Raw genomic sequence first — 18,882 nt, 5'->3', positions numbered from 1 at the left:
TGTTACACAGGCATGATTCGTTCGTTCCACAAATCTCATTGCCCGAATTTATACTTTTTAGTTAAAATGAAAGTGTGTTGTATTAATATTAGTATTAGTACGAGGGGCTCAGCTCCTTCCACAATACTGCACATATATTTTGGCGTAAAATATAATATAGGGGTATAATTTATTAGAGTAGAAAGTAGAGTATTTGATTAACCATTTACGAATGCGACACTAAAACACTGTCTTGTCTGTCATTATGGCTAATAGGAAAGCTAATACTAATACTAATTGCTAAACATGGCGATGGGTCTCTTCTCTTCTCTTCTACAGTGCAGATTGCAGGATCATCTCAGCGAGTTCCTGTAATGCGCAAAAACAACAGCCCTTCAGTTTACTGTGCAAAAAAGACAACAACTTTATATATCTATCGCCGGCATCCTTACCTGTTTGGCAGAAGGGACTTTGGGTTCTCCCCATTCCAAAGCTTTCTTCTCCAGAAGTTCAAAATCAGCCTTTCCACCCTATAATAAATTAATCAAAGGAAACCCGTAACGTTTTATTGCGCATTAGAAGTTAAAACAGCAGGCTCTCCTACAAAGATGAATAAGTCGAGGAGATGCAATACCTCAATGGCAGCACCAAGCTCAGAGTCAAAACTTTGGTACCTCTTGCGAACAAGTTCCTTCAGAGAACCATCCTGTTTTCCAATATACATATAATAGCAGATTTTAGAAACCCATCCAATTGGTAGGAGTAAGTGAGATCATTGCTAATAAGGAAGGAATTAAATGGAAATCAGCAGACCTCGATCAGCTTTGCAGCGCTTCGGAGGCCACGGGCCAGGGTATCCATACCACCAATATGAGCGATAAAGATGTCTTCAACATCTGTGCTCTCCCTCCGCCTATCATATTACAACAAAACATCATCGTCAATAGGTCACTCATACTACAATGAATCACACCTTCTAATGCTTTAACATGATAATATGTTTGGTTTGGTTTCAGTAAAAGGTTTTACACGAGTGATGATTGAAACACTAAATTATGAAGAGCAAAAGGGAACTAACAATTTGGCATCAAAGTTGAATCCTCCTGGTGCGAGCCCACCCTGAGGTTGAAGCACAGCAAAACAACATTCATTATCTTCCCCCACGAAATCCAGAACAATATAAACAACACATCTTTAGACATACATACATTTTTAATAACAGAGAGCATAACGAGAGTTGCTTCTGCTACATCCATTGGGAACTGATCTGTATCCCAGCCTGCAGTATTGCATAAATTTATGACAGTCAGTAAGAAGTAAAACCATAGTTTAAAGTTAGTTCTGATCCTATATATACCAGTTTGGGGATCGCCGCTGTTTGCATCAATATTTCCTAGCAAACCATTAATCCTTGCTGTCTCAACTTCATGATGGCAACTGCAATGCAAATGGAAGTATGAATACGAGCACAGACTACTTTGATAAGCTCGTTAAAAAATGGTCAGGAACAGAATGGCACAAACCTGTGACCAGACAGAGTGGCATGGTTGCATTCAATATTCAATTTGAACTCATCTGCATTCAATATTTAATCCCTTTCACTATTAGAGGAAGGCCATGTAACTCAACTACCCGAATAAACACCAATTCAAAAGGCAATAACAACATTCAATTTATAAAAGGCAATAATAACCTATAAGCCCATTTTTCCGCAAGAAATTAGCAGTTGTAGCAGCATCCCAGTCATACTGATGCTTGGTAGGTTCCTGAGGCTTAGGCTCAATGAACAATGTTCCTGGGAAAAAAGGTCATTCAATGAAACCCAATTGGTTTATATATAGAGAGAGAGAGAGAGCAGATGACTCATTTAAGTGGGGAGAATTAAGGACATGGAAATACCTTTAAATCCAATCTTTTTCTTATAAGCAACAGCAGCTTCCATGAATCTTGCCTGTCACGAGTTAAAACCACAAATTTTCAATAGATAAAACACATTACGAAGCCATTTATGCCCAAGCAATAAAACACTTTGTACCAACTTCTCCTAGATAAATGGTTTATTTATAATGTGCAAATCATTGAGTATTGAGTATTTTGACATGCCAAATCTCATTAGCATATGTTCTGCATTTATTGAAAGACGAAAAACATTAGGTTGTAACTTCAAGTTTTATTTGGTAGCCTTACCAAATGGTTCAGCTCCCTTTCCATGTCTGTGTTCAAAAGACTCTGATAACCCTCTCGGCCACCCCAGAAAACATAATTCTCACCACCAAGGTAATGTGTAACCTGCAATTCACATAAAGTAGCATAAATACAGTGCATAATATACATTACAAAAATCCAACTTATAAAATTTTGTATATATATATAAAAGAGCTGGAGTGCTAACCTCCATAGCCTTCTTGACTTGTGCTGCAGCGTAGACATATACTCCTAATTCAGAGCTGAAAATTCTCAAACCAGAAACAATGAGCAAAGGGTTGTAAAATACATATGATAATCACACTAGTTCAAACAAGGCACAACAAACCTAGTTGCACCACCATGCATGTATCGTGGATGCACAAACAACTGACTTGTACCCCATAAAGGCCGGATCTTTGAACCCTGAAATGTTTCGAGACAAACATTATAAGTGAACTAATAGCAATAGGCAAAAAAGCATATACAGGATCCATTTTAAGAGATTACATATAAGTGCTTGTTTTGCCAAAATTGAATTTTTTTTAAAAGAGGGTCATTTTATAAGCCTCAACATTGGAGGATTTCAAAAGAAAGGTTAGCACCAATTATGCAGTGTACCAAACAAGCAAAAAAAAAAAAAAAAAAAAAAAAAAAAAAAAGTCATAACACTTCAAACACAATTCTTTCGAGAGTTCCTAACTACCTGAAGCTCTTTAGCAAGTGCTACCACTTCGTCCAAGTTTGCATTGGCCTCCTGCAATACATATATACAAGCAAAGATGCATCAAAAACAAAAGAACAAAGTATTACATACACACCTTACATTGGAACAATTACCTTAACCCAGTTATTCAAGCACACAACTTTAAAGTACAAAGTACAAAAGAAATTTGACAAATAGAATGATATTTACAGGGCTTACCTCTAGTGTTTTGCCGTCAGGAGCAATGTCTCTGTCGTGAAAGCACCACAGAGACACTCCAAGCTTGTCTAGTAACTCAAAGTTTGCTCTCACTGAAACCAACCATTAACACAAGGACAATGAGTAAAGACTAAACAACTAGAGTTGCTCACCTAACTAAACTAAGTTAAATGGCATTTCTTACTCCTCCTCTTAGCCATCGCCAGGGAGTTAGTGCCATCTTCCCATGGCCATAATTTCGTAGGTGCACCAAATGGATCAGAACCTGTGCCACGGAATGTATGCCAAAATGCAACACTAAACCTCATCCAATCCTATTTATAAGAAGAAAAAATGTAGTTAGAGTACAATTAGAGTACAATATTGAACCAAAAAGTTAAAAGGAATTCCAATCACCTACCTTCATCTTTTTCCCAAGAATCTCCTCCTCAGCGTTGTACCATTTAAAAGACAGTGGGTTCTTACTAGAAGGACCCTATATAAACAATTAAGGAAGCATGTAACAGTATCAGCGATAAAAATTGCAATTTCGCAGCAGCCAAAATAGACATTTGTGGAAATCCTGAAATTTTTCACAAGGGGAAAGAAAGCTTTTTTTTTCATGATACAATAAGGCAAGAAATATTATATATTTTTCACCTCATATTTAATCTTGGGAATTCCAGGGAAGAATTCACCTTCCCATTCACCTGAGCCACTTGCACAATCACTATTAATATCTGCAGGGCATGTTGGTGGACCAGCAGCCATCTGCATCAAAGATAAACTTAATGAAAGGGCTATAAACAACACCTGAATGTCTTAGTGATGCACTGATACCACTTCAGTCCCTAATAACAACCTAGAAAACCAGCACTTAAGATTCATAATTCCTTATACAGACACATAGCAGAACCAAAATAAGGATCAAAACAATAATTGAATGAATAAGCTTTCAACATAAAAGTCTGTTTGTTTTGCTCCAATAGATACGAAATTGAAGACTCAGAAGATTCTTTACCACTATATTTGAGATCACATTCAAGCAAAAAAGGAGAAACAAGACCTTCCCAGCCATCATGTCTATCATCAACCGAGAGTGCTGCAACAAAACAAAAAAATAACAATGATTGATTATTAATTCTACCAAAACTTTCAATATCACTATTACCCAGTACAATTCCTCAATTCCTTCCAACTCTACTTTGTAGAGCATTTGAATTAATTAAAACAAAAACAGAAACTACTAAAAAAAAACCCATGATTTCTCCAAATAACCACACATACAAAACAGCAGCCATACCCTTCTTCTCTGATCTACTTGCAAAACAGTCTGAGTTTAATTCACAAATTCACAAATAAAAATAAAACCGACACAAATTATACCGACACAAATGATTATTATTACATCTAAAGAACGCAAATTTATCCGATTATAATAAACAGAATGCAGAGAGAGGCGCTTACGGATAGAGATTCAGTCCACTTCCAGATAGAGACGTATCTCTGCTATTCAGGAAGAATAGTTCAACACAACCTCTGCTCAGCACCACAACGATCTCAACAGAAGCTATATATAATAGGAGGATTGGAAAACAAAGGTAAAACGTTTGGGAATTGGGTTTCGCTTTCGGATTATGTTGTACGTACGTGTTGAGTGTTGACTGAAATTCGAAATCATCTAGGACTCTAGGTGATAAGGTGACTCAAACCTGATGTGGCACTTCAGATTTTCTAGTACACTACTATATTTCAAACTAATCTTAACTTAATTATTCCCAAGTAATACGCAATATCGATGATATCATAATTAATACTTCTTTCTAAAATTGTAATTATTACTTTTGTTATTAACTTCAACCACCATAAAAAAACTCTTAAATATAAAATCATATCCTTCGAACATATTTTCCTATAATATCTTCGATTTTTTTTTTACCTCGACAATGCTATAGAGTTTATAAATATATTATTGGAAAAATGACACTTTTTCCCCCTGAGTTATATACTTATAGTATTTTTCCTCCTGAATTATTGAAGTGGCTATTTTTTCATCTGAAATGTTAAATGGACATATTTATCCTTAAAATAAATAATTCATTTATTTTTTTTTCTCCAACAAATTATGACCATAATTTGGTTCAAACCAAACAAACACTATAGCAACCAAACCGAAATATTCCAATTACAATTTTGAATCGAAACCCGATATTTAGAGTTTATTAAAATGTGAACCGGAGCGGACTGTTCATGTTCCGAACTGAAAAAAATAAAATACATTTATTGTTGAATTTTGACTATTTTAAAATAAAAACTAAAATTTTAAAATAAAGACAGTTCAAAATCGCGAATCGGATCCGGAACCGCCGGTTTACGGTTCAAGATTCAAATTTTTTATACATAATTTTAATAAATTGACATCTAAATATTGGGTTTTAGATCTGAATCATAACCGGATACTTTTAATTCGATTGCTTTAGTGTCCGGTTCAGTTCAAATCGAACCGTGGTCATCCCTACGTATACGCAATAATTTGTTTGAGAAGTAAAATAAATAAAATGTTTACTTTAAGAATAGAAATGTCAATTTAATATATCAGGGGGGAAAAAGCACCACTTTTAGAATAATTGAGGGGGCTAATGTGTTTACCTAAATAATTGAGGGGAAAAAAGTGTTATAAGTATATAACTCAGGGGGAAAAAGTGTCATTTTCCCTATATTATTTTTGTAAATTATTATTTAATTTGTAAAAGGAAAACTTTTCTCAAAGAAAAATTATGTGGAATTTTTTTTTAAAAAAAATGAGTAGCATTACTGTTTGTAAAATATATATTTATTAATTTATAAATTAATATTATATTCAAATAAAATATTAGATATAAATAATAAATGAGAAGTTTATAGTGAAATTATTGAAAAATTTTAGTGTTTATGATAATTTTTTGAAAAGATTGCTAGATGTTAATATTAAATAAAACAATTACAAAAGTAACAAATTAATATTGTTGTAGAATTCATATAATCATGAATTATTATTTTAATGGAAAGAGTTTGATTCATAAGCTTGAGATTTCGTCATTAGTGTCTTGTAGGGATGTAAACAAATCAAATAAAAAATATTTAAATTCGAATATGTTGATTCGAATTCGAATATTTCGAATACGAATCCAAATACTTTTTTCCATTCGAATATTTCTTGAATATGAATACGAATTAGAGTGTATTAGATTCGAATAGTGTTCGAATATATTCGAATATTTTATGCTATTTAAATATAAATTGTTATTATATTTTATCTTAATTTATTAAAAAATTTTGTAAAAAATTAAGTTAGGCATTTTGAATTCAAATATTCAAGTGGAATCCAAATATTCAAATAAACTGGTCAAATCGAATACGAATCAAATTTGATATTCGAATATTAAACGAATACAAATACGAATATTCAAATATTAAACGAATACAAATACAAATATATAGTCAAATTCAAATTGAATATTAAACGACTCGATTCGATTCGGTTACACCCCTAGTGTCTTGTAGCTTATCAATCGGGGGAGGTCTTTGATCCACGTTTATATCAGACCCTTTACCAACTTTTTAAGACATATAGATAATGATAATGATGACACGACAATTAGATACTGATTTTATAATTCCTAAGTACTAATATGATGGGCCAGTACAAGTACAACCCCCTCCGAAATATGAGGTAATCCACATATGAAAGTTCATCAACCATATTCATTTTTAACAAGCACATATACAACGCCATCCATGCCAAGTATCTTGTGGTCTGATGACACGTTACCATTTTAAAAGAAAAGTCTCAGGTTCGAGTCCCATCTCAATCAAGGATGTTGACATTATCATGTTGAACAAATATACTATATATAAGTTAGACTGCAGTACTAAAATAAAAATAAAAAAAGTATACAACGCCATCCATCCATCACTAAGTTTCAACACCAAGTAGTTTGGCAATTATGCCTAATGTCTGTCTGTCTGTCTACTCATCAGGAAAGGATTCTGAAAGGTGCTGAGTAACCCAACCCATCAACAACTAGAGAAGGAAATTATCAATAAGATGCTGAATCACATCAGCACCATCCGAATTCATCCAATAGCTCTTCACCTATATTATAGAGGAGGAGGAGGGCACATGATATAAGCAGCATATCTTTGTTTGCTTTTATGAACAGAAAATAGCAGCATAATAATGAACACAAGTTGCAATTAATCAAATGCCAAATATCTGATTTCTGCTCTAGATTTAATCCCTTAGTCATCTGTGATGTAAATTTAGTCCTAGGTTCTTAGGAACCACATCCTTACATAGGTTGATAAGTACCTGTATGGTATTATGTGCAACATATCTTTGTTTGCTTTTATGAAAGCTAACATCAACACGCTCCCATGGTACTTGAGTCAGGCCTCTGATCATCTCCTCTGCACAAAAACTCTCATCAGAACACAAAGAAGCACTTCTTTCAACAAAACAAGATTTCTTTAATGACAGTTGGGCTGGAGATTTCTACTGCTTTTTTGAAAAATAAAAAATACTCGGTATACAAGAGACATGGGGACTAAGCTTTAAAATAATAATAATAATTATTATTATTATAGCAGGAAAAAAGAGAAAAAAGGAGGGGGGAAGGAGGAAGGATAGAGATATAGCAATAGGAACCTATATCAGGGAAGCTAATATTTATCTAACTTATGGAGCACATGAATTTTTTTTTCAGTATACTAATTCCTTTAGATAACTAAACTGGGGAAAAGACAGGGTTAGGGATTCCGGTTGCAAATGAAATGATTTAACAAAACCTTCTAAGTCAATTGTTTCTGTTCCAAGAATAGAAGACGCTTTATGCTTGACATCTTCAGCACTTTCTTGCTCCACATGTACAATATGTGGGTACTTCAAATCATTGACAAGAAAGTTCGACTGAGGAAGAAAAAAATTCAAAAGAACAATCAATTGAGATAAACATATTAACTAAATGAGCTTTAGGAGAGAGGGGAGGGGGGGAGACAATACAAACCTTTGGAAGTTCATTTTGACGGCGGATTGAAGATGTACTCCATCCAACAACATCTTAAAGATTGGTAAAGGGAGAAATTTTGCTAATACCATGAAATGTAAATGTTATGTAATTATATTGAAGTTAGCTCCATGATTAATTAGAATCAAGCAAAAGGATACGGTCATAGTTCGCGTTCGCATATGCCACACGCCGTTTAAAAGAACGTAAAGCTGATCTACATGTAAAGATAATGACAAAGTTAGTAAATCAGTAATGTAATTTAGTACAGGAAGTTGTATCAGCTGATTCATTCCCAAAATGAGAAGTGGAAAGAAAAGATTATTACTAACATGAACTTGAGATCATCTGAGTCATAAGCCATCCTAAGAAGAAGAGGAGGCTTTCCATCATCATTATCAGTGAGGAAGAGATGCTTCCCTGATCTCCCAACAATCCAGTGTGCAGTTTGAGATACTCCTTTCTCCAACAAAGGAAGACCACAGAGCAGAGGCAGCTGAAGATCCATAAAGAACACAGTTGGAGAAAGATGGCAATTTACGCTTTCTTCATCAAAAGTAACAATCAATTATGCTTAGAAACGAACAAGTATGGTAAATATTAAAGACAGCAAGGCACATCAACCTGGCTTCAGTAACTTACATAATAGGTGTAAGGAGCAGAGATATAAGTTGCTGATTTAGTTACAGTATTTCAAGCTAAACACACACTCTCTCTCTCTATCTCTCACACGTATGCCTGAGCCACCATACATTCATACACATGAACTATTGTTAGGAATTCAACAGGATCGTGACCCAAATATTGTTCAGGTAGAGGTTTATTTGTAACCACACAAAAACAGTAACATATTGACAAAATATAAGAACAAGAAAAGAGAAAATTATATTAAAGAGAGAAAGATGGCAATTTCTTTAGGGTGGGAAAGGTACAACTCAAAGGGGGGAACTCCCAAACTATAACACAGGATCTCACACCAGTGTATATCACTCTAAGCTCTCAAGCACCTTGCACACAAGAGAGTCTTCACTCAAGCACACTTGGTACACAAATGGGAGTGACTATATTTATAGGTGAGATGGGTGCCAATTGAAGGATCACAAAGGTGACTTGAAAGGTCACCTAGAGTATTCAAAAAGTCACTTGTGAATGTGACAGAAGAGTACCAAAATGACTATGCATACGGCTAGAGTAATTTCATGTTACTGGAGCAATCAATTTTGTATGTTCCTCTGATTGCACCTAGCTCTCTGGCACTAAAAGATTTGCTCTGGGATTATCATTCCCCAATAAGAAATCTAAGGACAAATCAAATCACTTAAAGCAGGAGAAAAAAAAATTATTGAGCAAGATGCAGCAAGAACTTCCAAAAAAAGATGTACAAAACCCAAAAAACTAACATTTATACCTGTTTGTGTCCTCTGGAACCCAAATGTGGAGTAGCAACTGTTATGAAATTAATGGGCTCTAATCCGGCAATCCTTTCATCATCAAACTTCTCACGCACACCGCCATCTGTATCCACACTTGAACAGAAACCATTAAAATCTTTTACTTCAACTTTTGTGGAAGACCCATATAACCTCCCAATAGCATATCGTGCAACAAGTCCGCCCAAAGAGTGAGCAACAAAAGAGATTTTGTGCAATCCAGGCCAGCGTTTAACCACTTCCACCACCTGCACTACAAAGAGGCAGAGGTGTATATATATGTCCCAAATAAGCATTGCAAAGTAGACTGTCCAATAAATTGAAATTCAAATAAAATAATTGAGTAACTTAAAGATGAGGACCACAAGTTATTAGCAAAATACCTCTTCAGCCAATCTTTCACCCATTCGATCAACGCCGTCAAAAGTTAATCGTGAATGATTGCATTCACTACCTAATAATACCAAAAAAGCAACAAAATTATATTTAGTCTGCAAATTCAAGGATTTTGTCTTAGCATTTCTACAGCCAGTAGTGTGTGGTTCCAGCTCAATTACAGCTACATAATTTTCACTTAGTGATCTAAAGTTAAGTAAACCATGCCATTAGGGCTCACTGTTTGACCAAAAACAAAAAAGATAATACAAGTATATTAAAAGTGAAAAATGCAACCCATCATAGTAGTTAACATTTAATTGCAAATGAACCCATTGCATCCTACTTATATTTGAGCTCTTGAAGTTTTCCCACCAGTGTAGGGCAATCCTCAATGCCTAATGGGTTCAAGTGTGGCTCGTCTAGACATCCACTCCTAACAATTCAAGGTCAAGTGTCTCCCTCTGTAACTGTCCCATTCTTTCTTCCAAGTCATTACTTCTTTCAGCCAGAAAATCCACCCATTTTGTGATGACATCATTCTCTCTCCACTCTAAATAAATAAAATTATATCATATAACAATTGGTTTTGTCAAGAGCAAAGGTCAACTTACTTACAATGAACTACAACTCTATCAGGGAGCCTTCTTACAAATTGTTTGGCAGTATATCTCCAATCATCAGCACTAGAAAGAAGCAGGAAGAAAGATTAAAAAACCTTAAAAAGAAGAATAAGAAGAAGAAGAAGAAAGACACACAAAAGCAAAAATAAGTCTTCTGATCAATTTCCCACTCAAAAAGCATATGAGAATATCAAATTGATTCTTGATATGTGCTAGCCTGATGGCAAAAGATCAATAATATTGACAAGCTAAAATGATAAATTACTATTCTAGGCTTTCTAGCAGCAGATCCACTCCCCAATTATATTGCTAACTATCTCTATGGTCTCATATCCATTTGATTAGCTGCATGCTTAGAAATTTTGCATACTTTTTCCTCTTCCTAACTAGATGAAACACCATTACCTTCAGGCAAAGACATAATTTCCATATTTTTATGCCAGAGTACCAAAGGAAAAATTCATACATTTGCAGACTACCCACAAGAGTGACCACATTCAAATACATATGCTGCTACGCATAGAAACATTATGACAAAATACATATATCTGAAAAGCTTAAATCAACAAAATCACCTCCCAATAAGTCCATTGACCATGATCACAAGGTGTTCGGGCTGGACCTCGGAGTCCGCAACTGCAGCATCAAAAACATCTTCGCCGCCTTCAACCGGCTCTAATTCAACCTCCTGATCATCCTTCGGCGGGTCTGAGAAGCACCCTCGGCTCAATTTCCTAACCAGCTCCATTTCACCACCACTCCGATCCAGCAGGAACAGCCGGTAACAGAAATCTCTACCTCCCGTGTGAATCTTCAGGGGCTCCGATCCGAAATCGGACCTGAAACTCAATACCCGGCCAGAGAAAGCTGACGCGGAATTGGGTTTGGGGATTGCGATAGCGGGCTTGAAGGTCTGCTTGGTGAAACTGATCATAATAGTAAGCAAATCGCTGAAATGGTAGCTTAGTAAGCGACAGCTTTGTATAGAATCATACCCTATGAACTCAACCAGAGCAGATCAGTCGAATAGTCCAGAGTTTTCATGGACACTAAAAAGGTCAGCAAACTGTTCTTCTCGTACAATTATGGTTTACCAAACGCAATAAAAATCTAAATTCATTGTTTATCTTCAAATTAATTAACAACGATGCAGACATGCAGTGCTTTTGATCCACGATAAATAAACCCTAACAGAGTTAGGAAAAAGACAGCACATCACGAAGGTGTTTGAACTTTTAAAACAAGTTTTTCAGTATATTTTTGTTTGATAGTTAGAGCAAGAGCATATTAACCATTTAGGCGCCAACGGGTGAACATTTACTGGGCTTTTGGTGGGAAGAAATGAATTAGGGAGAAAATGAATTGTAATTTGGTGAGAAAATAATAAAATAAAATAAGGTAAAATTTAAATACCATTATTTGTTAGGGAGGAATATAATTATGAAGAATGAGAAGGAAAGAAGTATAAACACTAAAATATTGTTGTGTAATAATAATACTAAGGAATAATAATCAATTAGGTTATTGAACTACACACGAAAATATAATTAGGCCATTGAAACTAAAAAAAAAATGTAATTGGGCCTCTGAATAGCGCAAAATGATGTAACTGAACTAAAAGTGACATGTTTACCTGTTAGTTTGCTGATGAGTTATAATATGTGTTAAGAATTTTATGAGTTATAGTATGTGTTAGAATAATGAAACTTCAGAGGTAAGATAATATGAGTTAGAATAATGTACATTATGAGTTATAAAAATGTATGCTGCAGTGGGTCGCGTGAAGAAAAAAAAATTTGTCCGAAATGACGTTGTTTTTGAACCATGCATGATTTACACAGTTATTTGAAGTACAGTTCTATTAAATGGTAGCTAGAGTAGGCTAGTCCACTTGGGTACATGAACATCAAAGATTAGAGTTGATTTTCGACAACTAGATCAGTTAAGTTTATCCGGTGATTGATTTGTTAATCACACAATTTTAACTTCTTCTTGATTTAACCTAATCAAATAACTTAAGTTGGCCGGTTTACTTTATATATTATGTGTATTTTTTTAAAGTATTATTGGCCGTGAAGTTGGTTGTGGGAGAGAGTAGTGGATGGTTGGGTAAATTAATTAATATTAGTATAATACTCGTGCGATGCATGGATCAAAATTTTAGTACTAATGAATTTATGTTTGTTTATTGTAAAATAATCAATTTTTTATGTGGATATTACAATTCTTGTAGGATTTTAAATTTGAGATTTAAACATACTAAGTAATAAGCATTAGTGTTATAAAATGAGAAATTATTATAAATGACCTCTTTGTAAACTACATTAATGGTTGAATTACAACTATTAGATTAAAATCTTGAGACCTTTAGGATTACTCACTCTAGATGTTGCTTCTTCTTTTGCAGGAGCATCTTCAGGGATTGGAACATCTAATAATTCAGAGAGAGTCCTTCTATGCACATGCTTAGACTTTTTGTCTTCAACCTTATCCTCATGGTCAGCTTTACTTGTGTTTTCATCTGTAGCTTCAACGCCAGATTTAGTTGTGCTTTCATTCGACTTTATAGTTTCCACATGATCCCCATGAAGCGGCTTTAATTTTTTCCGGAAAGATTGGATCTCTGCATCCTTTAAGGCAATAGAATTGTTCAGTACTTTCATCTGAACTACATATTGGAAGTGGTTAACCCTCTTTTTCTTTTTTTTTTTTTCTCTGCTTCATTAAGCTTCCTCTTCGATTCCTTGTAATTTCTTAGGACCGAGATGTACTCCTCTAGCAGAAGCTTGTCTCTGTCATCCAAACCATTTAGAAATAGCGCTTTCCAGTTTGGCTCAACATCTTCTGTGCCAGATTCATCTTGCTCCCCGCGTGTACTTAAATCTTGATGTATTCCTGCAATAGAATATGAGTCAGTACCAGTTAACGAGATTAAAATTTTTCCTTATTTCTTAGCTGGGTGCAGATTACCATGATCTCTATTGCCATCTTTTGTTTGTTTCTCTTCAACGGGTTCATCCCCTGAGATGGCCGAAGCGCTATGAGCAGTGGCTTTGGATTCACACGTTTGAAACCCCTTTGTTTGACCGGTGGATGGAACTGCAACACTTCCATCTTTCTTAAACTTGTTGTTTGTTGTCTCTTAATTGGTCTCCTGAGACTGATGAACATGAACATCTATCAATATCTTTTATTTGGCTGCTCCTGTGTTCTGGAATCTGTTTTTTCACCTGATGAAGCATTTGCAGCTTTGTCAGAAGATGTATCTTTGACCCCTTCATCTGGCAACACACTTTGTAATTTCCCGGAGAGGTCATCAACTTTGCAACTCGCTTCAGTAATGCACTTATAAATGTCGTAGTTGCTCTGGTTGTTGACGGTTTGATTGAGATTCTGAACTCCGTGAAGCTGTTGTTCGAGTTCTCTGATCTTCTCTGAATCTTTGAGCAAAGTCTCCTTCTCCTCTTCCGTGGTTTGCAGTGCCAGGATCTGCTTCTGAAGCGCCTCGTCTTTGCTCAGCCCCGATGCTGCTGGACTGGCGCCAGCTTGCCCCTTCTTAGACATTAACCTTGATGTCGTATTCGCCTTCTTGGTAACCATCGAAACGACATCGGGAATGCTAATCTTCGGGGGAACTGGCAAATCTTTCGGGGCGCTATTCCCTTTCTCTGAGCCTCCGTTGCCTCCTCCTGCTGCTGCTGCAAGGTAACTTTTGTTGGAGGATAAAAAAGATAAAAGATGAAAATATCTTTTTTCCTTCTTTCCTTCCCTCTTGTAACCGCCTCTCCCTCTCCCTTTATATTGTATTCAACACTCAATACAACTTACTGCATTTTTCCATTCTCTCTTCTCATGTAACGTCTTCTGCACTTTTCTCTCTCAATGGCGGTGATTTCAGGCGAAGAGCTTCAACATGTAATTGCTTAGTTTCCAACATGGTATCAGAGCTCCGGTTCCGATTGTACGCCGCCGCTACTTCCGGCATAGGCCAGACTCAGACGCCGAATGCCACTTCTCCGATCGATGAGTCACAACCTCCTGCTGCTCCAGGAGCGTTTTCGCAGGAGAATCAACAGAGTCATCCGCAGAGGATAATTTCGATCCATCCGCAGAGGATGCGTAGCAACAAAACCTATGCTCGGTCACCAATTAGATCAGCATCGTCAATGATTCCGCAGAGGAATCTGAGTTCGGAGAAGCAAAATTCAGTAGTCGTTCCGCAGCGGAAGGAAGGAGTGAGTCCGTTGATTTTGAGTCGATCTCCAATACAAGTAACCTCCACAGCCTTTCCGCAGCGGAAGGAAGGAGTTCGTTGCTCACACCGATTGAAGCAGATGGAGCAGTTCTCCGATTCAGCCGCAAGGGCTGTGTCTCTCATTCCGAGTCGATCTTCTATTCAAGCGACCTCCACAACCGTTCCGCAGGGGAAGGAAGGAGCTCCGTCTATTCCGGTCGCTCGATCTCCAATTATGGCGAAATCCATAGCTGTTTCGCAGTGGAACTTATTCACGAAGAGGAACTACAATCCAGCCACAGCGGTTGTGTCTCTCATTGTCATAGGAGGTGGTGAGATTTTCCATTTCCGATTGAATTCCCATGGGGATTATCTGAGTCCACTGTTTTTCTCTGCTTCGTCGTTGAAAGGTCTTCCGGCCAAAGCCGGAAATGGAAATGCGCTCGTGGTTTGTGCTTCCAATAGATCGAACAACAAGCCGTTGACGGGCGTTATTTTTGAGTCGTATGAGGAAGTGAAGAAGGAGCTCAGTGTGGTGCCGAGTGGCTCCGTTTTCCTTGGCGATAAGAACATTGCATTGTTGGTTGTTGCTGAAGGCTGGGCGAGGGTTAGAGAACAGGGTCAACAGAAGGGAGAAGCTAGCCCCTTCTTACAAGAACTACTACGCCTTGAAGAAAATGCCAAACAACAAGGTCTAGGTCGTTGGAACAGGGAGCCTGGTGCTCATTATGCATCCGTCAGGAACTTACCTCCCTCTGCCATTGGTGATTCTAGTAACTTTGATGCAATGGGTCTCTTGGATGCAAACAAAGGGAAACCTATGCAAGCTATTGTTGAGCAGATTCGTGATGGAAGCACACTCCGTGTGTATTTACTTCCAGACTTCCAGTTTGTCCAAGTTTTTGTTGCTGGAATTCAGCCACCTTCTATGGGAAGAAGGGCAACAGTTGAGACTCCTGTTGAAACTGAAATATCCCCTAGCGAAGCAAATGGAGATTCGTCGGCTGATCCTCGTGCACCTCTAACATCAGCAGAGAGACTTGCAGCTTCGACAGCATCCATAACAGAAGTTTCACCTGACCCATATGGCAGAGAAGCCAAACATATCACTGAAATTCGTGTTTTAAATAGAGATGTTAGAATTGTTCTCGAGGGTGTTGATAAATTTAGCAATCTGATTGGTTCAATCTACTATTCTGATGGTGGTGAGTCACCAAAGGAATCAATCAGGAAGATATCTGAATATATGGCCCAGTTGAGAAGAGTGCACACAGGACATGGCATGTGGCGCTTCGACCAGATGCTCCTCCACGGTGAAGCAGTAGCTGCGTGATAGGAGAAAGCTGACATTAATTCGACTTTCTGAATTGCTTGTTCTTCCCGGAAAATAATTGCATGTTCTAAGCAACAGTTTTATTGATTCTTTTCTTTTCGTTTTTTTTTTTTTCGTATCTAAGTTGGGCATGTAGGATCTACACGCTCCAGCTTACGGGGGGGTGTTGGAGGATAAAAAAGATAAAAGATGAAAATATCTTTTTTCCTTCTTTCTTTCCCTCTTGTAACCGCCTCTCCCTCTCCCTTTATATTGTATTCAACACTCAATACAACTTACTGCATTTTTTCATTCTCTCTTCTCATGTAACGTCTTCTGCACTTTTCTCTCTCAATGGCGATGATTTCAGGCGAAGAGCTTCAACATGTAATTGCTTAGTTTCCAACAACTTTCGCCATCTTCATTAATCATCCATGTCTACCTGGAACTCTCTCTGGGTAAATAGTGGCAATGCTTCTATTAGCACTCTGAAGCTCTTTTAAATGTTGTTTCCTTTTTCTTCCAATAATGGTTGAAGTAGTCATATTACTTTAGGTTTATTGAAGCTGTAAAATGTATGTAAATAGTTTGATTCAAACACACACACACACACACACACACACACACACACACACACACACACACACACACACACACATATATATATATATATATATAAAGAGAAATTTTTTTACTATTACATATTCTATTCATGTAATAGTAAAAAAATTTCTCTTTATATATATATATATATATATATATATATATATATATATATATATATATATATATATATATATATATCACAACCTGAGTATTTGTTTAACCTATTAAAAATCTAGCTATATTTGATTTTTTCTAAATTTTTGTAAAAACAAAAATAATGATTTTTAAAAAGTAGAAATAAATAACAAATACAATTTCAGATTGTGTTACTCCATTCACATATTAGTATAAATAAAAAAAAAAGTAATAATTTGCCAGTGAACAATGGAACAATCATTGTTATATATGTACTAGTTTTTTACGCGCATTGCGCGATTGGGATAATGTAGTGAATATAATCAATTGATGAATTTGAATGTAAAAACTTTTTACATTGGAGAAAAACAAAGACAATATAACTAATGAAATTATTTCTCTTAATTAATTTATTGATAATGAATAATTTTTTTTAATAAAGACATTGTAGAGACATTCAATGTAGCGAATATAATCAATTGATGAATTTGAATTTTGAATGTAAAGAATTTTTATATTGGAGAGAAATAAAGACAATATAACTAATGAAATTATTTCTCTTATTTAATTTATTGATAATGAATAATTTTTTTTGGAATAAAGACATTGTAGACACATAATTCTAAATTAAAGAAATGCATATGTATTATTTTTTGTTGTAGCTACTAAATTATTATTTTATAATTTAATAAGAGTAAAATAGAGTACTAATTATGCAAACTTTGATTGGGATGTGGTTCGAACCTAAGACCTTTCTTGTTGAAATCAATGAGTAAGTTAACGGTAAACTAACAGAAATTAACGGAAAAGATAATATTTAACGGAAAAATTAACGGATAATCATATTTTAAGGATAAATTAGGAAATATCAAAGAAAAATTAAAATCTGATCAATCTGAGCCATTCATTTGATTAAAAAATTTGACCGCCATTTTTTCTATCCATTATAGGGCTAACTCTCTTGGGCTCTTATTAGTGTATATATATATATATATATATATATATATATATATATATATATATATATATATATATATATATATATATATATATATATATATATATATATATAAAAGTAAAATCTTCCTAGCCAAGTTTTCCCCTCAAAACTTAGGGTCATTTCTGTAATCTAATAATAATAAAAATAATAATAATAATAATGTTATTACGTTAAATAAATAAATTATTATACTTTCCTTTTAAATTAGTATTTTTTTTACCTATAAATACAAGGGCTTCTTCAATCAAAGAATTTCATACTCATCTCTCCGCTTTCTTTTTGTATGAATTTTTTACATTTTTCTAACTATATTCTCATGTACTTCAATATGTTTTGCATTTTATATCGTCTGTTATGAGCTTGAAGATACTTAAGGAGGCTCTGGTTCAACAAAAGGAAATTTAGGAGGAAGAGCCTTGGTAACAGAACCTTAATGGTTTAATTTTTATGGAAGATCGTAAAGATGCGATCGATGATGATAACGACAATAATTTTGATAATTTTGTAAAATTTTCTGAAACTTAGAGTTAGTATGTTAACTTCGAGATTTGTACATGTCATTCAAGTTTCTATGTTTTTTTAACAAGCAGTGTTAATTTTACAGAACCATCTTTTATAGACTGTTTTGTGGTAAAATTTAATTTAAAAAATATGTACCTATTAGCTTGTGTTGTATGCATCATCAAAAAAAATTTTATGAGGTGCATAGCCGCATAGGAAATAGAAGCTAGCATTCCTAGCAACATTTGTTTTCAAAAAAAAAAAAAGCATTCCTAGCAACAATTTTAAAATGTTGTCAGGACGTTTCTTGCAAGCAAATGCAAGGAAAAAAAAACTATAAAATTTTTTCGAAGTAAAATTTTAAAATATTTTGAGGTTTCTTGCACGCAAATGCAAGGAAAAAAAGAAAAAAAAAAGAAAAAAAGTAAAATTTGTTGGGCTGAAATTTCACCAAATATATTGGATTTATTATAGTTAGGATTACCTGACATAAGATCAGATCAGTTGGTTGTGAATTCTCTATATATATAAGTAACGATGTATTAACAAATGAC

At 35.2% G+C, this 18,882-nt stretch overlaps 1 protein-coding gene across 1 annotated transcript; it reads right to left on the bottom strand.

The window, feature by feature from the left end:
* Nucleotides 1-137: 137 nt before the first annotated feature.
* LOC109191713 (xylose isomerase) lies at nt 138-11,658 on the bottom strand. The gene is made up of 23 exons (XM_019342360.1): nt 11,116-11,658; nt 10,536-10,603; nt 9,926-9,996; nt 9,521-9,790; nt 4,089-4,169; nt 3,728-3,838; nt 3,489-3,563; nt 3,273-3,402; nt 3,089-3,180; nt 2,870-2,920; nt 2,513-2,589; nt 2,372-2,426; nt 2,167-2,268; nt 1,879-1,930; nt 1,673-1,774; nt 1,503-1,554; nt 1,337-1,416; nt 1,188-1,258; nt 1,058-1,098; nt 793-892; nt 614-685; nt 432-509; nt 138-348 (listed from the first exon to the last, which is right to left on the bottom strand). Exons 1-23 carry the CDS (start codon nt 11,472-11,474, stop codon nt 313-315), a joined length of 2,226 nt encoding a protein of 741 aa, XP_019197905.1. The 5' UTR covers nt 11,475-11,658; the 3' UTR covers nt 138-312.
* Between the last annotated feature and the right edge of the window lie 7,224 nt (nt 11,659-18,882).

Source organism: Ipomoea nil, unplaced genomic scaffold (genome assembly GCF_001879475.1).
Source record: "Ipomoea nil cultivar Tokyo-kokei standard unplaced genomic scaffold, Asagao_1.1 scaffold1719, whole genome shotgun sequence".
In the NCBI taxonomy this organism is placed as follows: domain Eukaryota; kingdom Viridiplantae; phylum Streptophyta; class Magnoliopsida; order Solanales; family Convolvulaceae; genus Ipomoea; species Ipomoea nil.
This window is presented reverse-complemented; position numbering and strand designations above follow the sequence as displayed.

Excerpts from the sequence above, each read along its gene's own strand:
- LOC109191713 (XM_019342360.1), bottom strand. The coding sequence starts at position 11,474 with ATGATCAGTTTCACCAAGCAGACCTTCAAGCCCGCTATCGCAATCCCC. Across the intron at positions 9,791-9,925 it reads GTGAAAGATTGGCTGAAGAG|GTGGTGGAAGTGGTTAAACG; the intron begins GTATTTTGCTAA and ends TTTGTAGTGCAG. Across the intron at positions 4,170-9,520 it reads GTTCCAGAGGACACAAACAG|CACTCTCGGTTGATGATAGA; the intron begins GTATAAATGTTA and ends GTTTTGTTGCAG.